This window comes from Chaetodon trifascialis, chromosome 18 (assembly GCF_039877785.1).
Source record: "Chaetodon trifascialis isolate fChaTrf1 chromosome 18, fChaTrf1.hap1, whole genome shotgun sequence".
NCBI classification, from domain to species: Eukaryota; Metazoa; Chordata; class Actinopteri; order Chaetodontiformes; family Chaetodontidae; genus Chaetodon; species Chaetodon trifascialis.
The window spans coordinates 15,334,112-15,357,298 of record NC_092073.1 but is presented as its reverse complement, the minus strand read 5'-3'; the positions used below and the strand labels follow the sequence as shown (position 1 = coordinate 15,357,298).

Sequence of the window (23,187 nt, the reverse complement as noted above, 5' to 3'; positions counted from 1 at the left end):
CTATTGTTGTGAATAAGGAGATGATATGATGACGATGACGATGATTAATAATGTTGTTCTTACAATATTCCTCATTTTCTTTCCTATTCCAATTTACATAATGAAACATTTGGCATAAATACCATATCTCTATTATCTGTCTGTTGTGAATATGATCTTGGATTGTTTTCAAGATTATCTATATGACGATAATAACGAAAAACATATGACGATAATGATTAATATGATGAGACGTGAGCATCTCATGTCTTGGTATTTGTTGTCTGTGAAGCTGCACAGACGCTTCCAGCTAATGACCGCTGGCGCCGGAGCGTCTAGTCCACTTGATCGCAGTGTTACATTGTTACAGTGTCACACGCAAACTCCAGCCTTTTGCCTGCCATCTGCTCGTGTTTAGACCTCAGGAGCCGACGGGCGCACTCAATCCTTGAAGTTGACTTTTTTTGAATGCATGGCTCCATCCTGGCTACGTGTTACCCCACGACATGACATTACGTTTACAGTGAGTGTACGGTATGTTTTACCGTGTGCGGACGATGGAGGCGCTTTTTCTAGTTACTTTCAAAGCAGAGACGTCGAGTGGGTGGGGTGGAGTGCGGGGGACGCTGTGTATGAGTGTGTGTAGGAGGGGGAGGGATGCGTATAATTCGACGCATGCGCACTACCATACCGGCGACGGCTGTACAAACGGTGGCCTAGCGAATAAGGGGATTAAGAGCCCAATTTGACAGGTCAGTTAACAATAATTATTTATAGTTAGTTGTCTCTGTATACTAACACTTAATAACCAGAAGCTAATTTAAGTCTTCGTGTCAGCAATATTTGGAAAATATTGGGCTGTCGCTTGAGGAAGTTAACGTTACGCTTGCCCCTAAGAGCTAAAGAAAGCTAATTCAGCTAACCGCCGTTAGCCAGCTGTCTAGCTTTCGGCGGTAGGCTATATTGTGCTAACAACGGTTATGACATTAGCCAGCTAGCTGACTAAGTGGAGCCTTCCCGTGGACCTGTGCTTTACTGATTTGATATTGATTTGTGGTTCCCTGGGTTGTAAATCGATAAGGGGAAATAGCACGCTGGATAATTAAATAATGATGCGTTTGGCTGTTTTTAAGTCACGCACTGTTAAGGCACATAAAGCTAACTAGCTAGCTAATATCCTTAGATGCCCCCATTTGTTGAACTATGATTGCTGAGAGGAATGGTGCCCTATTTGGTTATGTAAACTACAGCTGAAGTTTTTCGATATTAATGTAGCTCCCTTAGTCAGTGATTGTCTTGGTAAGCCTTATATTTGACACATGCAGAAATCCGATGAAGGGTACTCACAACAAGTTCAAATAGGATTTTGCCATCTATGAGTACAGCATTCAGGTCCAAATTGTGAAGATTAAAAGATTTTCTCCAAACCTTATCTAAATCTGTCTACAAAATATATTTGTGCATCTTCCTAGGCTACACAATGAGTCAGGGTAAGGACAATGCACGACTCAAGAGCTACAAGAACAAGTCCCTCAACACAGATGAAATGAGAAGAAGGAGGGAAGAGGAAGGCCTGCAGCTCCGCAAACAGAAGAAGGATGAACAGGTAAACAAAGTGTGGAGGAAGTCATCTAGACCTCCTCAGCAGAGGATGAGTTTTACATAATAGGCATTATTGAGGAAGTAGTATAGCCCCTCTGGTAACTTAAAGGCATTGTGACCACTCTTTACAGATCACTGTTAAACATAAACAGCTTTAATGATTAATAGGATATGTCCTGCCAGTGTTGCTAGTATCACAGCGTAAACTTGAATCCATGCTGACGAAATATATTAAGAAACACTAAAATCATATTTTTCAAAATAACTCTATTGCAGCTCTTTAAGAGGAGGAATGTTGCCACAGTGGAGGATGATGGCCTTCCAGAGGAGGATGGGATGGCCGATAGCGGCTACCTGGAGTCCCAGGCTAACAACATGGACCCACTCATGGTAAGAAGAGAAACATTAATCAAACCAGTTGGTGATCCTGATTAAAAAAAACAATAATCCTGTGTTCTGTCTACATTCACTACATGTATGAGGTTGGATGCGACATCTGTGCCTTATCAAATCTGCGTCTTTGTGCTGTATAGGGTGGGGTGATCTCTGAAGATATGACTCAGATGATTTTCTCAAGTTCTCCTGAACAACAGCTAATAGGCACTCAGCGCTTTAGGAAACTCCTTTCTAAAGGTAAGGGTGTCATAGATGGCTGTTATTCCTCATGGGTACTGTTCTCCTCTGTACATGACAGTGGCACCTGTCTATGTGTTTTTATTTATTTTTTATTTTTTGCTTGGACTTGATGACAATTTGATGCCCTCAGCATGGGATATTATATTTTGTTTCCTGTCTATGTTTTATACAATAAAGCAGTTATCCAGGCAGTTTCATTCATCAAAACTACTACCAAAAACTGCCACTCCAACTTGTCTTTGTTGCTGCAGTAAAATACTTTTTTCACCTCTAGTGACATTCAGGTCGCCTATGAAATGAACATTTAATCATATAATTTGGAATATTTGAGTAAATACTTTAATCTGTTATCAAAATGAGTATAGCTATATAATCTTTTTGTCTCGCACAGAACCCAACCCACCCATCGATGAAGTCATTGCCACTGCAGGGGTGGTGGAGCGCTTTGTTGAGTTCCTGAAGAGGAGAGAAAACTGCACATTGCAGGTATGCTTCCTCAGTGTGTCTTTGTAATGCTGCAAGAGTGCACAAGCTGACTAAGGCGGGGAGGCCTGAAGCTGCTATATTTTTCTTGCAGTGTTCTTGTTTGTTATAAACTGAATATAAAAATCCATTGAGGAATGTCAGCATTCCTCAATGTTCTGAATAGAATCTGTACAACACTCTGTTCAACATGCACCTTAACTTGCATTCTGTTTGCACTGGACATCTTTACTTTTAATCCTGTTTGCACTGGACATGTGGGCATTTTTACTTTTAACTTTCAATTCTATGCTTTTTGGGCTTTATTGCATGCCTTTTACTTAAAATCTGTGGGATATGCTGGAACTTGTGAATTTCCCTTGGGCATGAATAAAGTCTCTATCTATCTATCCATCCAAACTCTTCCTGCACTAGCAATACATGTCAAATACTGTATGTGTTGTGTGTGGTGCAGGTTATATCTTGCCTGAGTGATCAGTGTGTAATAAATTAATATATTTTCTTTTAGTTTGAGGCTGCATGGGTGTTGACCAACATTGCATCAGGTACATCCCACCAGACTCGGGTGGTGATCCAGGCTGGAGCTGTGCCCATTTTCATTGAGATGCTTAGCTCGGATTTTGAAGACGTACAGGAACAGGTAGGGAGGATTCAGACAAGCATCACTTCCCCTCTGTTAGTCAATTGTTCTCCCACTAACACTTCTCTTATTATGTTTCCCCATAATAATTTATGTAAACAAGAACATATATGTAGTTAACCTGCCTGGCTAAATAAACATAGTCCTGTCGTTGAATATTGTACATTTCAATTTAGTTTGTTGACTGACCTGAATATTTACTTTGCCCCTCAGGCAGTGTGGGCGTTGGGGAACATAGCAGGAGATAGCACAGAATGCAGAGATTTTGTCATAGACTGCAACATTCTGCCTTCCCTGGTGCAGTAAGTACCAACTCCATGTCACATTGCCTTCCTCCTAAATCTTCCTGTTACACTTGAAAATAAAGTCAAATGTGAGCCTGTGTCCTTGGTAAAACATGCTTGGTGAAACTCCTTTTTGCAGGTTGTTGGCCAAACAAAATCGTCTAACGATGATGAGGAATGCAGTGTGGGCGCTCTCAAACCTTTGCAGAGGAAAGAACCCACCTCCGGACTTCACCAAGGTAATTTTGCCGAGATAAACACACAGTACAGATAAACAGTACAACTCTCACTTTGCTGAAGTACATGATATCTCACTTTTCGAGGTCACAAGCTCTATGAAGTTGCTTTTATCTAACCTAGAAAACTGGCACTGAACTCTACACTAACACCTCATCACATCTTTTTGTCCCACCCTGCCAGGTGTCGCCGTGTCTCAGTGTGCTGTCTTGGCTGCTGTTTGTCAATGACACAGACATCCTAGCTGATGCATGCTGGGCACTCTCCTATCTGTCTGATGGTCCAAATGACAAAATCCAGGCCGTTATTGACTCCGGAGTCTGTCGCAGGCTGGTGGAGTTACTGATGTAAGGCTTTGAACACATACTGTGTACTTAAAACTCCAAAAGATTACACAACTAAGATATTGTTGAAGAGCTATGGTTTCATGGTAACTGAATGCGACTTGTGTACCATCCATCACCACTACATTGGGTGTGACAGTCCAGATGTGGGTGTGTTGTGTACATTCCCAGACAATATTCGAGTTTGAGTAATGCATTACCAGCTACGAGAAACTGTAAAAGTCAGGAGATAATACACTAACCTTCACAAAGTCCGTATTGTATTTCCATGTGGAAAATACCATAAACTCACCATTAAGACGCTGAAAGCAGAAAGGAAAATTCATATTGCTGCCATCATGAAACAATTTCATATCAGTCTGAACATCTGAATGATCATTCATTACAATTCTGCTTTGCTCCAGGCACTCTGATTATAAGGTGGTATCCCCTGCACTGCGAGCTGTTGGGAACATAGTCACTGGAGATGATCTGCAGACACAGGTACAGCTTATACTTACACACACTTGTCCAGAAGGTAACTGAATACTTCGAAATGAATTTTTCTGACTGTGTGTGTAATTTGTATGATTGCATAGGTGATTTTGAACTGTTCAGCACTGCAGTCCCTGTTTCACCTCCTGAGTAGCCCCAAGGAGTCCATCAAGAAAGAAGCCTGCTGGACAATCTCCAACATCACTGCAGGGAACCGAGCACAAATACAGGTGTGTGTGTTTGTGTGTGTCAGCATGGCATCCCACAACATAATCTGTATATTTTTTTACAGAGTTGATGAGAATTTCCTCATCTAATCAAGTGTTTTTCCCTCTTTGCAGATGGTGATAGATGCAGGTCTGCTGCCTCCTCTCATCACTATCCTGCAGGTGGCAGAGTTTCGCACAAGAAAGGAGGCAGCCTGGGCCATCACCAATGCCACCTCTGGGGGCTCTGCAGAGCAAATCAGGTAAGACTGCTGATGTAGCTTAACATACATTATAAAGCCCAGTGTGTACAGTACAATATCCAAGGTCTATCATCCATTGAACTGTGGCTGGTTGCTCTGAATGGATGATGTTTAAAGAGCAGAATTGTGTGAGCATTTGGCTCCCCCAAATCACAATTAACGCTCACAAAAGGGCATCCCAGATGTGTTGCTTCTTATTTAGGGAATTGTTTCATAATTTAAAGGTGGCTTTAAGGCTCTAAAGTTTGTATCACAAAAATGAATACATGTAGAAAAGCTCCATTAAAAAAACACTGTATGCTTTGAAAAATGATGGTCGGATAGTGTGAAGTAAACAATAGGAAATTAGTTTTTATTCTTAATTATGCCTGTATAAATCTTCCAAAACAGAAGTGAGACCTTTCTTTAGCTGGTGTAGTAGTGACTGTGGTGTAGTCTTATCTTTTAATGCGGGTGTGGTTTATTGATTTGCGCTTTGTATCTGCTTTTCAGCCAGACAAGTATTTGCTTTGAATGAGTAATAAAAGCTCTGTTCTGTCCCTGTGTGTGTTCTGCCCCTGCAGGCACCTAGTGGAACTCAGCTGTATAAAACCTCTTTGTGACCTGCTCACACTTATGGACTCCAAAATAGTTCAGGTGGCTCTAAATGGCCTGGAGAACATCCTGCGACTGGGAGAACTGGAGGCCAAGAGAGGCGGAGGCATCAACCCTTACTGTGCACTCATTGAAGAGGCCTACGGTAAGTGTGCACAGTGAGAATGATAGTGCTCACAGTTCAGCTATTCTAAATTTGCCCACTTAATCCAAACATATTCATAGAGGCGAATCATGTATACATTATTTGAACAATATTACAATATTTAAATGATCTGTTAATCCATTATTTTAATTGCTGGCACTAATCATTCCCTTCTTCTCAGGTCTCGACAAGTTGGAGTTCCTGCAGGGCCACGAGAACCAGGAAATCTACCAGAAAGCCTTCGACCTGATCGAGCGCTACTTCAACACTGAAGACGAGGACCCGTCTCTGGCCCCCGCCGTCGATCTGCAGCAGCAGCAGTTCCTCTTCCAGCAGTGCGAGGCCCCGATGGAAGGCTTCCAGCTATAATGCCTCCCTCCCTCCGTGCTCCACCTTCATCCTCACCTCTGCTCATTTCTCTCACTCTCTGCCCACTGCCACAATAAAGGGTTACGACAACCCTCGGCTCCCCTCCTGCTTTCCCTTCTCATTGTCAGAGAGGTTGATTTAATCATTATCATGATTATGAAAAATGTAACCTTACGGGAGCACGTGTGTGTGCGTACGTCCAACGTGGGTCAAGTTCTGCAGTCTTGTCAGCCAGTTCGTGAAGGTTTCACTCATCATTCTGTCTTGCGCTGAGCTCACCTCTGCGCCTGAAGCCCACCTACCTGCCCAGGCCCCAGCGTCTCCTACAGCAGATCGTCTCTGTAACATCACCCCGGTCTTGGTTTTTGGATTTCCTCCTCAGCTCATCCCAAATGAAAAGCACCTCTCCATGTTCCCGTAGGATCCCCATCTCTGATTAAGCGGGAGTTTGTAGGACTGCACTGCTTGTCTGATTGAAGCATTAATGACTCGCAAGACAGACAAACATGGACGTGATTTTTACCCCCCCCCCTCCCAAACACACACACATAGAGAAGAATGATCTAACCTAAACACTGGACTGACTATGAGACGTCGACCACATCAGGCTGTGGTCATGTGGACTGAACTGCCCACAGTGGGGCCATGTGGCCAGTCCCAACCCAAGGACTCGACTGACCTCTACGAAAGGCACTTAATCGACTCAAAAGTGGAGGCTGAATTCTCTCATCTGCTCTCTCCGGCCATTGGATGAGTGACCACAGATGGACAAATTAAGAACTCGACTGTGTCGCTGAGGGGTGGAGCTTGTCAGTGGCAAACCAGGCTGCTTGCAGTCCCTCCTGGATCTCATATCATGCATACCTTTTATCCACTAACGGGACTTTCCACCTGCACAGGCTCCATCCTGAAGAGTTTAGACTGCCTCCCGCCTCTGGTGTGATGTGAATAACCCCATGGAACCATGGGAATTGGAGTCTTCCCTGGCACTGAGACGATTGGACAGACTTGGACAAGACAAAATAGACTATTCAACTCTGGAATCTGTCCAGCAGCAGACCAGTGGGGATTTTTATTATCTTACCATAATTTCATTTTATTTGCAGCACTTTAGTTCAGGACTGACGCCTGCTCTTCGACAATATACCGTAGTTTTTACATTAACTATTTAATTGGTTGATGACATGGCGCTTCCCTCCTCAGGAAGTGAGGTGTAAAGAGATATGGTCTGAATCCTCGGTCCCCTTCTGGTATGACAAGGATTACAATGAACTTCACTGTTTACCCATCCCACAAAGGGACTCTAGCGGATTGTGGACTGAAACTGTTAGCACACTAATTACAATCAGTTTATCATGTTGCCTCATCAAAGCTAGAAGAACTTTATTGTGACAAAGTTAATGAGAGTCTTTTGGAAAATTGGCTTTGAGCAGTCTAAAACACGACTTTCCAACACATGTTCAGGTAGTACTTCCTAATCTGATCGTGCCAAATCATCGGCACATAGATCAGCTATTGGGTCTGATGTTAGACTTTTTTTTTTTTTTTTTGACCTTTTATTTTTTGTTGTTGTTGTTGGGGTTAGCATCCGTCATGTTGCTGATGGTGCCATAATCTTTAGTATACAGAAATCCTTCCAGATAATTTCAACAGAAATCCAGATTAAAACTTGAAAATACTGGTGATCACCTTAGTTAGCAGAACTGAATGTTTGTTACCAAGTCCTCTTTACATTGCTTACTTTTGTCAAAATCTCTGCAAGAGATGACCAGCTCTACATGTTAATTACTGTTTGTTGTACTGAGTTTGTGCAGCTGTCCCGGTATGCCATTTGCATAAAAGCTGTTTCATGAAACACAGTGTAAGTGAATCACTTTCATTGTAGTTCATATTCAGGATGAACGTAGTACCTCTGTCTAAGGTGGCAACTAATGCTTATTTTCATTATCAATTAATCTTCAAAGTATTTTCTCAATCGTTTAGTCTATTAATAGTGACAAATGACTTTTGGCTTCAGACTTGACGATCAGGTCATTAAATCACACAGGAATTCTCAAGAAGCATCACTTTATTGATTTTGTATTTTTTGGTGTTCATTATATACAAACATAAGACGTCACATCAGCCATGAACAAACAAGCCTAATTAAGATTAGTATCAGGGCAGGACAGACCGTTGTACAGATAAATCATGCCTGATTTACTTCTTGATGTCCTGTTAAGAAGATTGGAGATCATTTGAAGTCCTTGAGGACTGAACGGTCTTCACGAGGCAGATAAGCACAAGAGCCCTTTGCCTCTGAGGCAAAGGTAAAAAGGAGGGTGACCTAAGGCATTTATATTGTAGAGATTAAGAGGTATGTGTTGAAGGTTTACTAGAAACACTTTATTCATCCCAGTGGGAAATTAAAATTGGTGCATCTGTTAAACAGATCTGAAAATCATAATTGTGCTGTGTAGTAAATGCAAAGAATTTGTTACAAAAAAAATCCTAAAACCTCAATTTCAGAACCAGGGTCCATCATACTTCCACTCTCTTGCGGTGCCCAAACGCTACCGCCACAAATATTTTTAATGAAACGTGCCAGTTTATAACTTCAATACATTCACTGAAAAGATAAAAATGATGCAAATAATCTATACGGTTCAGGTCAAAAGTATTAACTGTTGTGATTTCTTGCGGTTGCTCTGCAGGATGAGAGTGGAGAGCTCTCAGGTTGTGGGACACAATTAGTCCAATGTTTGGGGAAAACAACGTGTCTGCGTAGGGATTAGCTGTCCTCCATCACTGAGCCTTCTCAGATAGAGTAGCAGCAGCTTCTCTCTCTCTCCGTGCTTCCTCCCTCCATCTAGCTTTCTTCTCCATGTTTTGACTTGTCAGGGACTCGTTCCTGGCTGCAGCCTGCGACACAATGAGACAAATTACGGATAAGGTCTGAAAGATGTCAGATGTTCCACATGATATCTGTATTCGCCGTGAAATACATAAACAGCAGTGACACATTAAGATTTCTTCTATGTAGCATGAAAATGGTTAGTTTATGCAGAGACAAAAACTCCTCTTTCACTTTCTTTTTTTGTAACAGATGCTGGAGGAAAAACAATGCATGCAAACATAATGCAGTCATCTATTGTCACTCACCCTTTTGCCCAGGATGACCATCACCAGACAGGCCCCTATTGTGACGGCCATCATCACATAGCAGGCTTTCACTCTGACTCTGTTTCTGGCAGCATCAATCATCTCAAATCTGTGGTAAAGGCAGGTGTGCAAACAAGCATCAGAGTAGCCATTAAAAAAAAAAAAAAAACATCAACAACACATCAATGTGCTGTTTTTGACCTCAGCGCACCATTAAAAGTAATATGCATGTGCCTTCATATGACACCATTCTTCTCTCTATCCTCTTATGTCAACATTAATCATAACAGTTTTAATTCTGAGCCTTGGTTCATTGTGAGTGCGGGAGGTCTGCAGTTTGTCTGCGTGACAATCAGGTCTTTGATCAGAGACGCAGCAGATCAGATACGATCACCACCCTAATGTCAGGAACCACATTAATTACCTCAAGCCACAGACAGACGCCTTGTCTCAACTGCAGCCGTCTTGGAACATCAGCTTACCGCAGCAGCACCAACGCTCATCCACTTAGTTAGCCCTGTTCTTGTGATGTATCTTAACTAAATCACGCAAAGAGCCAATCAGATGCAAGCGTGCAGGGAGGTCTGGTATAAACAGGAAGAGGCTACTTACGAGACAAACTCTGGTATCTGCTCCACGGTCTTAAAGCGTCCGGACCATAGCAGAAACTTCTTGTCCATGTCTGAGGGTCTGTAGCCTGGGACTTTGAAACTGGCGTGAGGTGCTGTATGAGAGAACAAACAAACAGAGTTTTAAGTCCACAAATCCACATCTTGAACAAAAAACAGGGAATGCAGAGAAGTTCAGTTTCACAGGCCCCAGTCATTCGCTCCATCACCCCAGACTGCGATCCCACTTCCTGTGTCCTTCTTCCCTTGGGGACTAACGAAAACCTTCACACACTCGCTATGGCAACAAGTGACCTATGACGTCCTCAAGACATTTCATCTCTGTGACTCGTTTTGAGAATTACAACTACTTGAAAAACTCTCAATTTAGATGTAACTTATGTAATAACTGCAGACCAGGTTGGTCTGAGCCATCAGATTTCCAGTATTGTGAATTGCAGGTGAAAAGAGCAAATGGGTGAGGGTGAATTTCTGTGGTTGAACTGTTGCTTTGTGGTGTCATGCACGTATGAGACAAAGAATACAAGACAGAAGAATCTGGTTGCCTGAGATCCAAAACTCTACCGTGTGCCGGAGCTGCTGGCTCGGCTTTGCCCTCCTGTGGTTTACTGCACATCCCTCTGCGGCTCCATGTTTCAGTGGCTTGTCTGCACCTCTGGCCTGTTGAGAGACATATGTAAAAAAAAAAAAAAAAAGCAGAAAACATGAGTAGATTGGATCTAGGAGGAAATCATAATTATTCAACATATTGATTAACCTGACAAGTATTTTCAGTCATTTGGTCTATAAAATGTAAGAAAATTTAGACAAAAACCCATCTCAATTTCCTAAAGCCCAGTGCGACTTCCTGAATTTGCTTGACAAGACAAAGAAAAGCATCGTAACATCGTACAATCATAAGGGCAGAGCCAACGTGACGACTTCCTCCATAACAACGGAGGTGTGTCACGTTAGCAAAACCTAAAAATATCATATCGTAATAAAACAAACAAGGTTTGCTAGGTCAAAGTATTTTAGCTAGGGCTGTTTTATGTGATGATTAAACCTGTACATGAAACAAATTTCACAATGCAGGAACTGTAACTTAGCTGTCACCATAACACAGGTTGCCTGTCCCACGTCACACGCATTTTATAGGTACATAAAAACAGTAGCACAAGTGATAAAAAGCATCTCATGGATAAATCTAAATTATCGATATCAAAAGTTTCTAACTAAAAAAAGTGCTCATTTTAATGAGCAAATTACAAATACAGGCTGTACCCGTCAATTATTCTTCGACAAATTAGAGAAATGTAATCATACGAACCAATAAAGTTGCCGATGGAAAGGCGAGATCTGACGAAATTCATGTTCTTTATTTAAGTAAATAAGGCTCAGCGTGCCTACCAAGCCATCAAACTCAGCAACAACACATCGGACCTCCCGTCAGCTGCTGAAAGTCAACTAGATAAGCCTTCGCTAACTGTCCGACAGGACCTCGTCACAGAAGCATGGCAGCCTGTGCTATTTGCCTGATCAAAAATAATCCTGTTTGCTCTTCGATTATTGTTTATTCTTCGTGGTTGGAGTTATATTTTACGTGGAGTTGTGGTTTTGTTATGGCTAGTTCCCACATATATTACTGGATGGCGTTTAATCTTAGGGAAAAGTGGGGGGCAAAAGGAAATCGATGAGGAACAGACTTTGACACGACACCGGAGCATTTCATCACAAGTTATGTAACTGTTCGGTGTCTAATTAGTTGATCGTGGCACTTTATTTAAATACAGATTTTGACGTTTAAGTTTTTTCCGAGATACGAACGTTACAAGTGAATGTGCGAAATATTATATGTCGTCATATATTTAGCTTTATCGATCTGCGTTTCACTCAGGCACTCTCTTGAACAAACACCCCGCGCTGTGTCTGGAGAGGACCCAGCAGTCCACTATGGCGGCGCCCGATGGAACTTTAAACTGTGAGGACTTCTCAATGTTTCAGGTAATTTTAATGAAGCCTCAATCAATCCATGTTAATTTGTCAGGGGATGGCAGCTATCCGAATCACAACTTTTTGGTAGTTCACGTGTTGTCTTGTTTATTTTCTATGTAAGCCAGTGAATGAGTGACCCTGCTGATGACTAGTGCTCACACTTTGTGCTCCACAAGAGTTAAAGGGGCCAAACTGGATCAGGAGGATTGAAAAAGGGGCAGCACGTATGTGTAGTTTAAAAGTCACAGTCACAGGTCTCCCGCTGCATACATGTGATACCTCATCTGTTGAACTGACAGTCAAGTAGCGTCACTTTAGATGGCTCAAACTTGCAAACAGCTGCCAGCTAAACTGGCCTACTTCGCTCACAACTCTTGTTATGAGGGGTCTCCAGTAGGCAGTGCTTCATTTTAAGCATTTTCATTGAAAAAAGTGAGTTTCTTGCAATGATGTGGGGAAAATGGTTTAGTGAGATGCCATGCGGTGCACTGATGATCACACATTAGTTAAAAATGTATTGCTGTGCTTTTTTGTTTTTTGAGACCTTCAAATCATTGCTTTTATGGTTTTAGTTGAACCGAAGCTGCAAAATGTCCCTTTGCCCCACTGTGTGTTCCTCAGGAGGTGCTAAAGGTGATGCGCACTATAGATGACCGCATCGTCCATGCCCTGAACACCACTGTGCCCACCGTCTCCTTCTCAGGGAAAGTGGATGCGACACAAACATGCAAGCAACTCTATGAATCTGTGAGTGTGACGGCCATGACTAAACAAATGTCTCTGTGTTTTGGGCTGTGGTAAAACTTCCAAAGTGTTACCTCCTAGCCTTTTCATATACTGTAGCAGTTGGTCTCCAGCAATGACCTCATGCATTCCACAGTTGATGGAGGCCCATCTGAGCAGAGACAAAGCTATCAAGTCCTGTATAGCCCAAACATCTGAGGTGGTGGGACGACTGCGTGAAGAACGAGCAAAAGACAGCGCAAACCTGGCACTCATCAAACAGCTCAGAAAGGAGCAGACTAATGTAAGTCCTGCTTCTACCACTAGAGGGCTCCAAACACCACCAAGCTGTGACAGGAGCCAGCCAAGTCGGTCCATCTGCAGCTGGAACACGTCCGTCATTTGGAAAATATTAGGCTCAGTTCACAGAAATCAAAAATACATATTCTCACTTAACCCCAGTTGTGCAGCAAGTCCTCACAAACTAAATTATTTCCTCAGAAATGGATGTTATGGTATATTTCTATACTTATTCTGTCAACATACTTTGAGTGAAAATAGTACATCTTGTAATGCTTTTTTTTGCTTCCTTGTCTCCAGTTAAAGCTTATGCAATCCGAGCTGAATGTTGAAGAAGTTGTCAATGATAGAAGTCTGAAGGTATGCTCACTATTATCAGTCATTCGTCCATAATGACCTATAATCACACATAAATGATCCGTTGTTATCTTAAGTTACTTATTCCTGCTTTTCTTTGTCCAGATTTTCAAGGAAAGGTGCAGAATCCACTACACACCTCCGAAGGTGAACTGAAGCTCTGCCTGATGAGAGGAGCTGCTTCGATCGAGGTTCAAATCCAGACCTGGAGCTGAAACTGTGACCTGCTGCTAAGTCCTGACTGCAGGCCGTTCACCATCCAGAGCACCGTGACCTCCTGTCCAACACCCTTATATTCCATTGTGATTCTTGTGTTGCATTACCACAGCTGTAAAACAATCACCTGTGTGCTTGTTGAATGGGAAACATTGTACAAAAAGTGTTTTTTAAAGAGACAATGAAACATTTTCAAGTGACACACGTCGTCTTGGATTTGAGTTATTTGTGAGTCTTTTGAAGAACTCTGTTTTTTGAGGCGAGGCAAGTTTATTTAAATAACACCAGTCAGACACAAGGTAAATCAAAGTGCTTTACAGGGTTATAGAAGTACATTAAAAGTAAGACATGAAGAAAACATTAAAGTTGCATTTACTTTAGGTCCGAGTCCATAACTACACCAGGATTTGTGCCTTGATTTGTAGACTTTAGTGTCATGGACTCAAGGGGAACACTGACTTTTAATCTTTCTTGTTTGGGGCCAAAAACAATTCTTTCACTCTTTTTCTGTGGTCAGATGCAGAAAATTCTCACCCATCCACTCACTGAAATTTTTTTATGCATCACTGCTCGGATGATGTAACTTTAACGAGTGCAGCCCCAGTGCTGTAGTGTGGTCGAAATTCAGTCTAAACAAAATTAAAGAACGAGTTTTACACCAGGAAAGAGTTAAGTTGATGAAAAAAAAAGCAACTTTTTAATTCTTTAAGATAAGATATAACTTTATTAATCCCACGCTGGGGAAATTAGGGTGTCACAGACAGCAAGCAATAGTAGCCAGAATAAATAAAAGGAGCCATAGAAGAGAATGAAAACATCATAACATAAATCAACATATGTATGTACATTCTATATAAAAAGGAGTATAAAAAATAACATTGCTAATGTAAAAAGTTTTGAAATTGCACATGGAGAGGTGTGGATAATTAAGTACAGTGTTTGTATTATTGCACTGTAGATAAATATGTGTGTGTGTGTGTGTGTGTGTGTGTGTGTGTGTGTGTGTGTGTGTGTGTGTGTGTGTGTGTGTGTGTGTGTGTGTGTAAGACTGGGAAAAAAAAAAAAAACATTTCTGCCAGCTAAGATGGCACCTCTTCTAGAAATCAGACTTCACAAAAGAAGGTGAAATGCTGTGTATAACAATCACAAGACATACATACAGACTTTTTCATGCTTTCTTTATTATTTCTTTAGAAAGTGATGCATTCAACTCCCTCCTTCCACACACCAAATATATTGATCTCTATGTGTTAATACATTCAAAATCTGAATTTCTGCATTATGAAGCAACATTTTGGAGAATCATTTCAGAATAAAGAAGCAGAGCATTTTCAGATGAGACTGCAACCTGTAAGTATTTAATTCTCGAAAGGTACGAGGGGGTCGTCCTTGGTTTTGTGCTGCTGCACACCCCTCAGCTCAACATGTCCTCCAAGAGGTTTGAAGACCCACAGATGAATGTAGTTCACTCCTCCAACATGAACCTGCAGGAAAAAGAGAGAGTTGTTGAACAGTGATTGATAATGTTGAATGGCTCACCTGGATGTCAGAGTTCATAACATATCTGAGGCTTTCTGACTTGTTTCTCAAATAAATAATATCACAATATTAATTACCTTGATGAAGAAGTTCATTGTGACCCCATCCATGAACTTCACTGCTTCGAATTCCACATATGTCTTGTGAGTCAGTTCTTCCACTTTCAGCTTCACCTGTGTGCGAATGAAATAAAATGTCATGTAAATCCAGACAGAAATGCAGATGTGAGTTGAATGAAGGTGGACTGAAGCTCACCTCATCACACATCCTCTGAATTGCCTCCGTGGCCTCCTTTGTCTCCCCGAATGCTCCAGGCAGGTCAGCCATTGTCACGAGGTCTGTTGAGGTTAACAGAGAAGTCACCTGTCTGCGTTTATGTGTCTCAAGTGTTTCAGCTGTTTATCAAATACACATGAATTTATACAGAGTGACCACACCTGGATACACCTGACAGGTGTACACTACATGCTGGGTGTAACACAACCCTCACATGATTGGTTAGATTTGTTCCTCTGTTTTGAATTCATTTCCACTTTTCTAATTTTTCTTTCTAGATTTTGATCATCTCACTGGGTCATCCAGATATGAAATTCAAAGATTTGTATTGTTTTGATGCTGAACGTGTGCACCATGAAGGCAGCACGTCCATTTTATCCTGCTCAAGTTTATCCTGCTAAAGTGTCTCAACAAAGTCATTTCTTCACAACCCAAACTGCATTTTTACCGTTTCAAATTAACCAAAATTATGTTAGATGTGAAAAAAAAGACTCCACGTCTGTTGACAAGAAATCTGTTCATCTGAACATCAAAGTTTCCTGTTGCTTCATTCAAAATGAAGCATTCAGCTTCATCCCTCTCAACACTGAACATCTGATTCCTCACCAGTTACCACACACAACTGCATCATTATAAAGGAATATTATCTATACTGTCTAATAATGCTGAGATGAAGGAGCAGAGCAGTTTGTATGAGGCTTCAGCTGTCAGGAGGGAAACAAGACTTCAGTCAGCGTCAGTGAATTTCCTCGTTAGATCACATTCTCTGCATTCATTTTTAGTCTGTTTAGTATGTCGGCCTATCAAATATCAAATTCGTTTTCCTCCTGTAAGAAGAATCTGACATTAAGACAGTGTTCCCTGGTTTGTGCATCCAGAGCTCAAAACAGGAGGAAGTTTTAGAATTGCACATTTTAATTACATTTTGTCAAACATCAAAGGATTCTTCAGTTCAGTTGTGGAATGTAACGAAGTACATTTACTCAAGCACTTCCTGTTCAAGCCACTTTCTCCTTCTACTGAAGGAGAAATGTTGCACTTTTTACTTCACTACTAATATCTGACAGCTTTACAACAAGCTTATAAGATGTGATGTTTTGTTCTAAATTAATCCACCCGACAATATACAGTATGTAAGTGTGGCAGCAACCAGTAGTTCAGAATCAGAATCAGAATCAGAATTACTATTCCCGAGGGGAAATTGTGTTTAGCAGTGCTCCATGCAAAACAGAATTATACATTAGAATAAAATTAGAAAGAAGGACGAGAAGGAATATATATATATAAAGGCAATATAAAGAAACAGAATATTAATACTAAGGATATATGTAAATAAGAAATATACAAATATACAGAAATATCCACTCAATGAGTGTACAACAATATAAAATGTACCGCAATACAATTGGATGTGCAAAATTGAGATGTAAAATATATATTAGAATTACTATGTACTATGTACTGAATGTTGAATGTGTAAAAACTGAAATAGTAAGATATACAACAGAACAGTGAAGTCCCAGGGCCATTCAGAGGGAGGAGTTGTACAGGTTGATGGCCACAGGCATCATGAAGGAAACAGCTGATTGGCATAAAATTAACTGGCAAGTCTACTGATAATCATTAATGTTATTTGTCATGTAAAAACATTTCATGGTTCCAAAAACAAATTTAGTGATAATAATTTTGAGGTTTGGACCGCTGGCTTTGCGCTGCTGTTGCTGAGCAGTGAGGAGTCATGTTGAATGACTCACCTGGATGTCACAGTTCATTCAATCCATAATCTCTCTGAGGCTTTCTGACTTGTTTCTCAAATAAATAATATCACAATATTAATTAGTCATCTGCACATTTTCAGCCTGTTATCAAGTATATTCATGATGTGTAACTACCCTTGGATACAGACTGGGAGGCGACTCTGGTACATGTCATTTTGGGTGGAGCTACAGCCCACATGATTGTGCTGATGTTGATCAAACTCCAGTTTACTCTTTGATGCTACTCCAAAACTGTTTGTACACTATTGTGTAATTCACATTCTCATGTTTTCCCTCTAACTGTTCACACTGCTGTTGTTTCAACAGGCAGATGTTAGCAGCAAAACAGAACCAGAGCCAAAATCAGCTTCCATTTCGATGCTTTTTGAAAAACTCGCAAGCTTTCGGACATAGAGACGTTCCCGTTCAGCCTCGGTAGCCTAGGTGTTTAGAGTTACAGTCAAGCCCAAAATGATTCGTACCCCTGGCAAATTTTGACTTAAAGTTACTTTTATTCAACCAGCAAGTTTTTACTTGATTGGAAAAGACTCAGGCGTCTCCCACAAGATAATAAGACGACATACAACAGGCATCATTGTGGAAAAAAATATTTCTCAGCTTTTATTTACATTTGAATAAAAGTGGCCTGTCCAAAATTATTCATACCCTTTGCAAACTGTCACAGTCTGTGGGAAAATCCAAAGTTCTATACCATTCCAAATAGTCTAAGCTGTTCTAAAGCATCATAATTATCCTGATTCATTGGGAACAGCTGCTTTAATCAACTCAACAGCAGCTCTCTGCAGTTGGTCGGTCATGACTGAGCCTACGTTTCCACTTAGGGAAAATGCATGTTTTCATGCAGTAAACAGGGTTAAACTGACTGAAAATACTTAACGTCATGTGAACTATCTGTCCCTGGGTGACACCAGTGCAAGGCGAGGCTGGTCAAGTTTTGTGTGAAGTTTGCTTGAGTCATTTTTCCGTTTCACACGGAGGTGAATACGACGTGAAACGACACAGACAATACGAGACTCACAAAAAACGTGTTGCTCAAAAGAAGGCTTCCCAGTCTATGTATACCTTCCTAATATATAATATATAAGTAAATGTGCTCTCTTTGGTGCTGGAAGAGCGTTGAATGTGTTGATATGATGGGCAAAACTGAAAAATATTATTTTATTTAATATACGTTTTTTTTTGTTTCCTCCTGACCAGTTTTGATTTGTATTTCTGGTTTTATTTGTTTTCTCTATTATTTCATGTAGTGCCTAATTTTATACCCAGTGGTGCCTTTAGTTGGCATTGACCAGGAAATGCAGATAATTTTCAAATGCATTTCTGTTGTGTAGTTAATCTGTGTGAGCTAAGTGAGTTTTGTTTTGTTCAATCAGTCTATGTAGCGGACGACATGTAGCCTAATCCAGTACATGTTATACTTGAATTCAGTATATTTTTCTACTAGAACAAACACTTTAACGTGGTGTTTGAAGTTGTGCTGGTGTTGTGTTGTTGCTCTCTGTTGTTGGAGAAAATACAGGCAAGCCATACCTTTTAAAGCACATTAAAGTACTGTTATTGTAGCCTTGAATGTCTGTTCTGTTTAATTGTACACAGTCAGGTGTGTTAACTTGAGAGGCGCTGTGAAAAGGCATGAAAGCTCCATCCTTACTATGTTTTCCTACATGAGAGAACTTGGAAAAGTTGCATTTAAATAAGATGTATTTAAGTTTTTATTTGCAGTCTGTTATGTGCTACTGAATCAACCAGATGACAACGCATAGTAATGTTATAAGCTAAGGGGCAAAAAAGAATTTTATTTTTTTTTAAGTTATTTTAGACAACCTGGATGCATTAGTATCCCACATTGTCCCACACAAACATAGTCTTTGTCCCGCATCTGCTGAATCGGGATCTGTTCACCCTACAGCCCACATGATTGTGCTGAGTGTTGATCAAATTCCAGTTTACTCTTTGATGCTACTCCAAAACTGTTTGTACACTATTGTGTAATTCACACTCTGATGTTTTCCCTCTAACTGTTCTCACCGCGGTTGTTTCAACAGGCAGATGTTATCAGCAAAAAAATAAATAAAATAAAATTTAAAGCCAAAATCAGCTTTCATTTCAATGCTTTTCTTGCAAACCCGCAGCAAGCTTTCAGACATAGAGACGTTCCCATCAGCCTCAGCTGGACGTGGTGTTTAGAGCTAATTATCAAATATTATCATGCTAGCAGCACTAAGATGGTGAAACTACCATCCACAGAGGGGCTGATGCTGAGTAGTCTGCTTGGCACACATCCCGTCCTTTACGGCCTTGGTTTTTGTCTCTCATGGCACGATGGTTTTAAACATTATTTGATGAGTACATATGGATGTTTCCACTTTCATGCAGTTCTGATTTGAGATAGTTACCTAATTAGTGTGTCAACAGTAATCGTGTCACACAGACCTGTTTAGGTGTGACACCGGAAGGAGACACCAGGGGAGACACATGAGAGACTGCACTTCAATTAAAAAAATAATGTAATTGAAATCCCATTGTTTCTCGATCTGTGCATAACCTTTGGCTTTTGAATTAAATGAATTTCAGACAGTGGCATAATAATACAGTTCTGGAATACTTGTAAAACTATTTTAACGTTGTGTAGTTACTACTGTTTATGTGTGTGCTTGTGCACATACTGTATTTCTAGGAGCACCCCCAGTCAATGTTGGAGCACACTCATAGCACCTGCAATCAAATTTCTCTGGCGCCGCCCCTGGTCTAAGCTGTTCTAAAGCATCCTATTTATCCTGATTCATTGGGAACAGCTGTTTTAATCAACTCAACAGGGGAAAACCAGCAGCTCTCTGCAGTTGGTCGGTCATGACTGAGCCTACGTTTCCACTTAGGGAAAATGCATGTTTTCATGCAGTTCGGACGCAAACAGAGTTTTTTTTCACAGAAAACAATCATTTTTAAAAACTCCAGCCAAAGTGGAGATTTCTGAAAACGCCGGTTATGTGTTGGCGTGTAAACAGGGTTAAACTGACTGAATACTTAACGCCATGTGAACTATCTGTCCCTGGGTGACACCAGTGCAAGGCGCTGTGAAAAGGCATGAAAGCTCCATCCTTACTATGTTTTCCTACATGAGAGAACTTGGAAAAGTTGCATTTAAATAAGATGTATTTAAGTTTTTATTTGCAGTCTGTTATGTGCTACTGAATCAACCAGATGACAACGCATAGTAATGTTATAAGCTAAGGGGCAAAAAAGAATTTTATTTTTTTTTAAGTTATTTTAGACAACCTGGATGCATTAGTATCCCACATTGTCCCACACAAACATAGTCTTTGTCCCGCATCTGCTGAATTGGGATCTGTTCACCCTACAGCCCACATGATTGTGCTGAGTGTTGATCAAATTCCAGTTTACTCTTTGATGCTACTCCAAAATTGTCGGCCAAAATCAGCTTTCATTTCAATGCTTTTCTTGCAATCCTGCAGCAAGCTTTCAGACATAGAAATGTTCCCATCAGCCTCAGCTGGACGGATTATGGTTGTACTCCTTCTAAGTATTTACAGCCCACAGCTTTACTGGTTTCCCTCTGACTGCTCTCATCAGTGTTGTCTCAGCAGGCAGATGTTATCAGCAAAACACAATCAGAGCCAAAATCAGGTTTTATTTATCAGCCTCGGCTGGACGTTAACACCAATACGTGTTGATGGTTTGATGATTTCATTTTGAATTTGTAGTGCTGAACTGGAGGAGACGTCACATTATTGGTGAGCTTGATTAGTCTGACCAAACCTGTCTGAATCGCATTAAAAGCTGAGCTGAAGAGTAAAATGAGGCAAAACTCACGAAATTTATGTAGACTTTTCATGCTTCCTTTATTATTTCTTTACAAAATGGTGCATTCACTTTCAAAACACCAAATATATTGATCTCTATGTGTTAATACATTCAAAATCAGAATTTCTGCATTTTGAAAGCAACATTTTGGAGAATCATTTCAGAACAGAGCATTTTCATGAGACTGCTGCCTGTAGGTATTTAATTGTGGAAAGGTTCGAGGGGGTCATCCTTGGTTTTGTGCTCCTGTAGCCCAGTGAGCTCAACACGTCCTCCATCACACTCAAGTGCCCTGAAGACCAGCAGATGAATGTAGTCCACTCCTCCAACATGAACCTGCAGGAGAAAGAGAGCAAATGTGAACATCTGGATTAAGATCTTCATCTTGATCTTGTGTTTTTGAGCAGTGAGGAGTCATGTTGAATGACTCACCTGGATGTCACAGTTCATTCAGTTCATAACATATCTGAGGCTTTCTGGCTTGTTTCTCAAATAAATAATGTCAAAGTATTGATTACCTTGATGAGGAAGTTTTGTCCAGCCACAATCTGAAGCCTGTATTTAACTGCTTTGAATTCCACATATTTCTTGTTTGTCCTTTTTTCCACTTCTGGCTTCACCTGTGTGAACGAAAAAAAAATGTGATGCAAATCCAGACTGAAATGCAGACCACAGATTTATGTATGTGGGGGTCATGAAGAATGAAGGTGGACTGAAGCTCACCTGATCACACATCCTCTGAATTTCCTCCGTGGCCTCCTTTGTCTCACCAAATCCTCCAAGCAGGTCAGCCATTGTCACAAGGTCTGTTGAGGTTAACAGAGAAGTCACCTGTCTGCGTTTATGTGTCTCAAGTGTTTCAGCTGTTTATCAAATACACATGAATTTATACAGAGTGACCACACCTGGATACACCTGACAGGTGGCCCCACTACATGCTGGGTGGAGCTACAAGTGTAACCACAACCCTCACATAATTGGTGAGATTTGTTCCTCTGTTTTGAATTCATCTGCAGATTTATAATTTACATTGTGGGGATTTATTTATTTATTTATTTTTAAATGCATGTTTTCAATCTGATCATTTAGATTTTGATCATCTTCACTGGGTCATCCAGATGTAAAATTCACAGATTTTTGTTGTTTTGATGCTGAACGTGTGCACCATGAAGGCAGCACGTCCGTTTTATCCTGCTCAAGTGTGGTGACCTGCTAAAGCGTCCACAGAGGGGCTCATACTGATCAGTACGCTGATGTCCAAGTCGTCTGTAGGTGCTCAAACACGTGTTTATTTCTGTCCCAACAAAGTCATTTCTTCAAAAGCCAAACAGCATTTTGACCACTTTCAAATAAACCACATTTATCTGACAGCTTTACAACAACCTGATAAGATGTGATGTTTTGTTATAAATGAATCCACCCGACAATATACAGTATGTAAGCGTGGCTGCAACCATTAGTTGATGAAGCAAATAGCTGATTGGCATAAAATGAACTGGCTCGTCTACTGATAATCATAAAAGTTATTTTTCATGTAAAAATATTTCATGGCTCCAAATAAAAAAAAAATTGTGACAATAATTTTGAGGTTTGGACTGCTGGCTTTGAGCTGCTGCTGCTGAGCAGTGAGGACTCATGTTGAACGACTCACCTGGACGTCACAGTTCATTCAGAGCTGCAGTAAATGTGCAACCACAGCCCACATGATTGTGCTCAGTGTTGATCAAACTCCAGTTTACACTTTGGCACTACCACAAAACTGTTTGTACGCTATTGTGTCATTCAGATTCTGATGTTTCTCACTGCTGCTGTTTCAGCAGGCAGATGTTCTCAGCAAAACAGAACCAGAGACAAAATCTGCCTTCATTTCAATGCTTTTTCCCAAACTCATAGCAAGCTTTCACACGTAGAGACATTCCCATCAGCCTCGGCTGGAGGTGCCGTTTCGAGATAATTATCAAATATTATCATGCTAACACAGTAAGATGGGGAAACTACCATCCACAGAGGGGCTGATGCTGAGTAGTCTGCTTGGCACACATCCTGTCCTGTATGGCCTTGTGGTTAGATGACCTGTTCCTTCTGCAGAATTTCTCTGCAGCTCATAAATGAAGGCTTATCTTATCATAAACTAACAATGTCCAATTGTTCTGAAGGCGTTCAAAGATGTGTATTT

The 23,187-nt window shown here is 40.8% G+C and overlaps 5 protein-coding genes across 5 annotated transcripts; 2 read left to right on the top strand and 3 right to left on the bottom strand.

The window, feature by feature from the left end:
- The first annotated feature begins 624 nt into the window (after positions 1-624).
- On the top strand, positions 625-8,321 carry kpna1 (karyopherin alpha 1 (importin alpha 5)). Its single transcript, XM_070985713.1, has 14 exons — positions 625-731; positions 1,452-1,585; positions 1,858-1,971; positions 2,115-2,214; positions 2,609-2,703; positions 3,209-3,340; positions 3,554-3,642; positions 3,764-3,863; positions 4,045-4,208; positions 4,610-4,688; positions 4,784-4,909; positions 5,021-5,148; positions 5,712-5,887; positions 6,069-8,321. The coding sequence occupies exons 2-14, from the start codon at positions 1,460-1,462 to the stop codon at positions 6,254-6,256; spliced, it is 1,617 nt and encodes a 538-aa protein (XP_070841814.1). The 5' UTR covers positions 625-731; positions 1,452-1,459; the 3' UTR covers positions 6,257-8,321.
- Positions 8,307-11,500, bottom strand: fam162a (family with sequence similarity 162 member A). Its single transcript, XM_070985714.1, has 5 exons — positions 11,336-11,500; positions 10,591-10,686; positions 10,010-10,121; positions 9,398-9,506; positions 8,307-9,157 (listed from the first exon to the last, which is right to left on the bottom strand). The coding sequence occupies exons 1-5, from the start codon at positions 11,376-11,378 to the stop codon at positions 9,041-9,043; spliced, it is 477 nt and encodes a 158-aa protein (XP_070841815.1). The 5' UTR covers positions 11,379-11,500; the 3' UTR covers positions 8,307-9,040.
- An 11-nt stretch (positions 11,501-11,511) lies between these two features.
- mix23 (mitochondrial matrix import factor 23) lies at positions 11,512-13,797 on the top strand. Its single transcript, XM_070985712.1, has 5 exons — positions 11,512-12,009; positions 12,622-12,747; positions 12,881-13,027; positions 13,324-13,383; positions 13,486-13,797. Exons 1-5 carry the CDS (start codon positions 11,959-11,961, stop codon positions 13,534-13,536), a joined length of 435 nt encoding a protein of 144 aa, XP_070841813.1. The 5' UTR covers positions 11,512-11,958; the 3' UTR covers positions 13,537-13,797.
- Positions 13,798-14,954: 1,157 nt separating this feature from the next.
- LOC139346996 (cystatin-A1-like) lies at positions 14,955-15,462 on the bottom strand. Its single transcript, XM_070986412.1, has 3 exons — positions 15,391-15,462; positions 15,213-15,308; positions 14,955-15,080 (listed from the first exon to the last, which is right to left on the bottom strand). Exons 1-3 carry the CDS (start codon positions 15,460-15,462, stop codon positions 14,955-14,957), a joined length of 294 nt encoding a protein of 97 aa, XP_070842513.1.
- A 5,750-nt stretch (positions 15,463-21,212) lies between these two features.
- On the bottom strand, positions 21,213-21,806 carry LOC139346995 (cystatin-B-like). Its single transcript, XM_070986411.1, has 3 exons — positions 21,735-21,806; positions 21,530-21,631; positions 21,213-21,347 (listed from the first exon to the last, which is right to left on the bottom strand). Exons 1-3 carry the CDS (start codon positions 21,804-21,806, stop codon positions 21,213-21,215), a joined length of 309 nt encoding a protein of 102 aa, XP_070842512.1.
- Positions 21,807-23,187: the final 1,381 nt, after the last annotated feature.

Excerpts from the sequence above, each read along its gene's own strand:
- mix23 (XM_070985712.1), top strand. The coding sequence starts at position 11,959 with ATGGCGGCGCCCGATGGAACTTTAAACTGTGAGGACTTCTCAATGTTT. Across the intron at positions 12,010-12,621 it reads AGGACTTCTCAATGTTTCAG|GAGGTGCTAAAGGTGATGCG; the intron begins GTAATTTTAATG and ends TGTGTTCCTCAG. Across the intron at positions 13,028-13,323 it reads TCAGAAAGGAGCAGACTAAT|TTAAAGCTTATGCAATCCGA; the intron begins GTAAGTCCTGCT and ends CCTTGTCTCCAG.
- LOC139346996 (XM_070986412.1), bottom strand. The coding sequence starts at position 15,462 with ATGGCTGACCTGCCTGGAGCATTCGGGGAGACAAAGGAGGCCACGGAG. Across the intron at positions 15,309-15,390 it reads TTCAGAGGATGTGTGATGAG|GTGAAGCTGAAAGTGGAAGA; the intron begins GTGAGCTTCAGT and ends ATTCGCACACAG. Across the intron at positions 15,081-15,212 it reads CAATGAACTTCTTCATCAAG|GTTCATGTTGGAGGAGTGAA; the intron begins GTAATTAATATT and ends TTTTTCCTGCAG.
- fam162a (XM_070985714.1), bottom strand. The coding sequence starts at position 11,378 with ATGAATTTCGTCAGATCTCGCCTTTCCATCGGCAACTTTATTG. Across the intron at positions 10,687-11,335 it reads TTCCATCGGCAACTTTATTG|GCCAGAGGTGCAGACAAGCC; the intron begins GTTCGTATGATT and ends GTCTCTCAACAG. Across the intron at positions 9,507-10,009 it reads CAGATACCAGAGTTTGTCTC|ATTTGAGATGATTGATGCTG; the intron begins GTAAGTAGCCTC and ends CCTTTACCACAG.
- LOC139346995 (XM_070986411.1), bottom strand. The coding sequence starts at position 21,806 with ATGGCTGACCTGCTTGGAGGATTTGGTGAGACAAAGGAGGCCACGGAG. Across the intron at positions 21,632-21,734 it reads TTCAGAGGATGTGTGATCAG|GTGAAGCCAGAAGTGGAAAA; the intron begins GTGAGCTTCAGT and ends TCGTTCACACAG. Across the intron at positions 21,348-21,529 it reads GACAAAACTTCCTCATCAAG|GTTCATGTTGGAGGAGTGGA; the intron begins GTAATCAATACT and ends TTTCTCCTGCAG.
- kpna1 (XM_070985713.1), top strand. The coding sequence starts at position 1,460 with ATGAGTCAGGGTAAGGACAATGCACGACTCAAGAGCTACAAGAACAAG. Across the intron at positions 2,704-3,208 it reads GAGAAAACTGCACATTGCAG|TTTGAGGCTGCATGGGTGTT; the intron begins GTATGCTTCCTC and ends ATTTTCTTTTAG. Across the intron at positions 5,888-6,068 it reads ACTCATTGAAGAGGCCTACG|GTCTCGACAAGTTGGAGTTC; the intron begins GTAAGTGTGCAC and ends CCTTCTTCTCAG.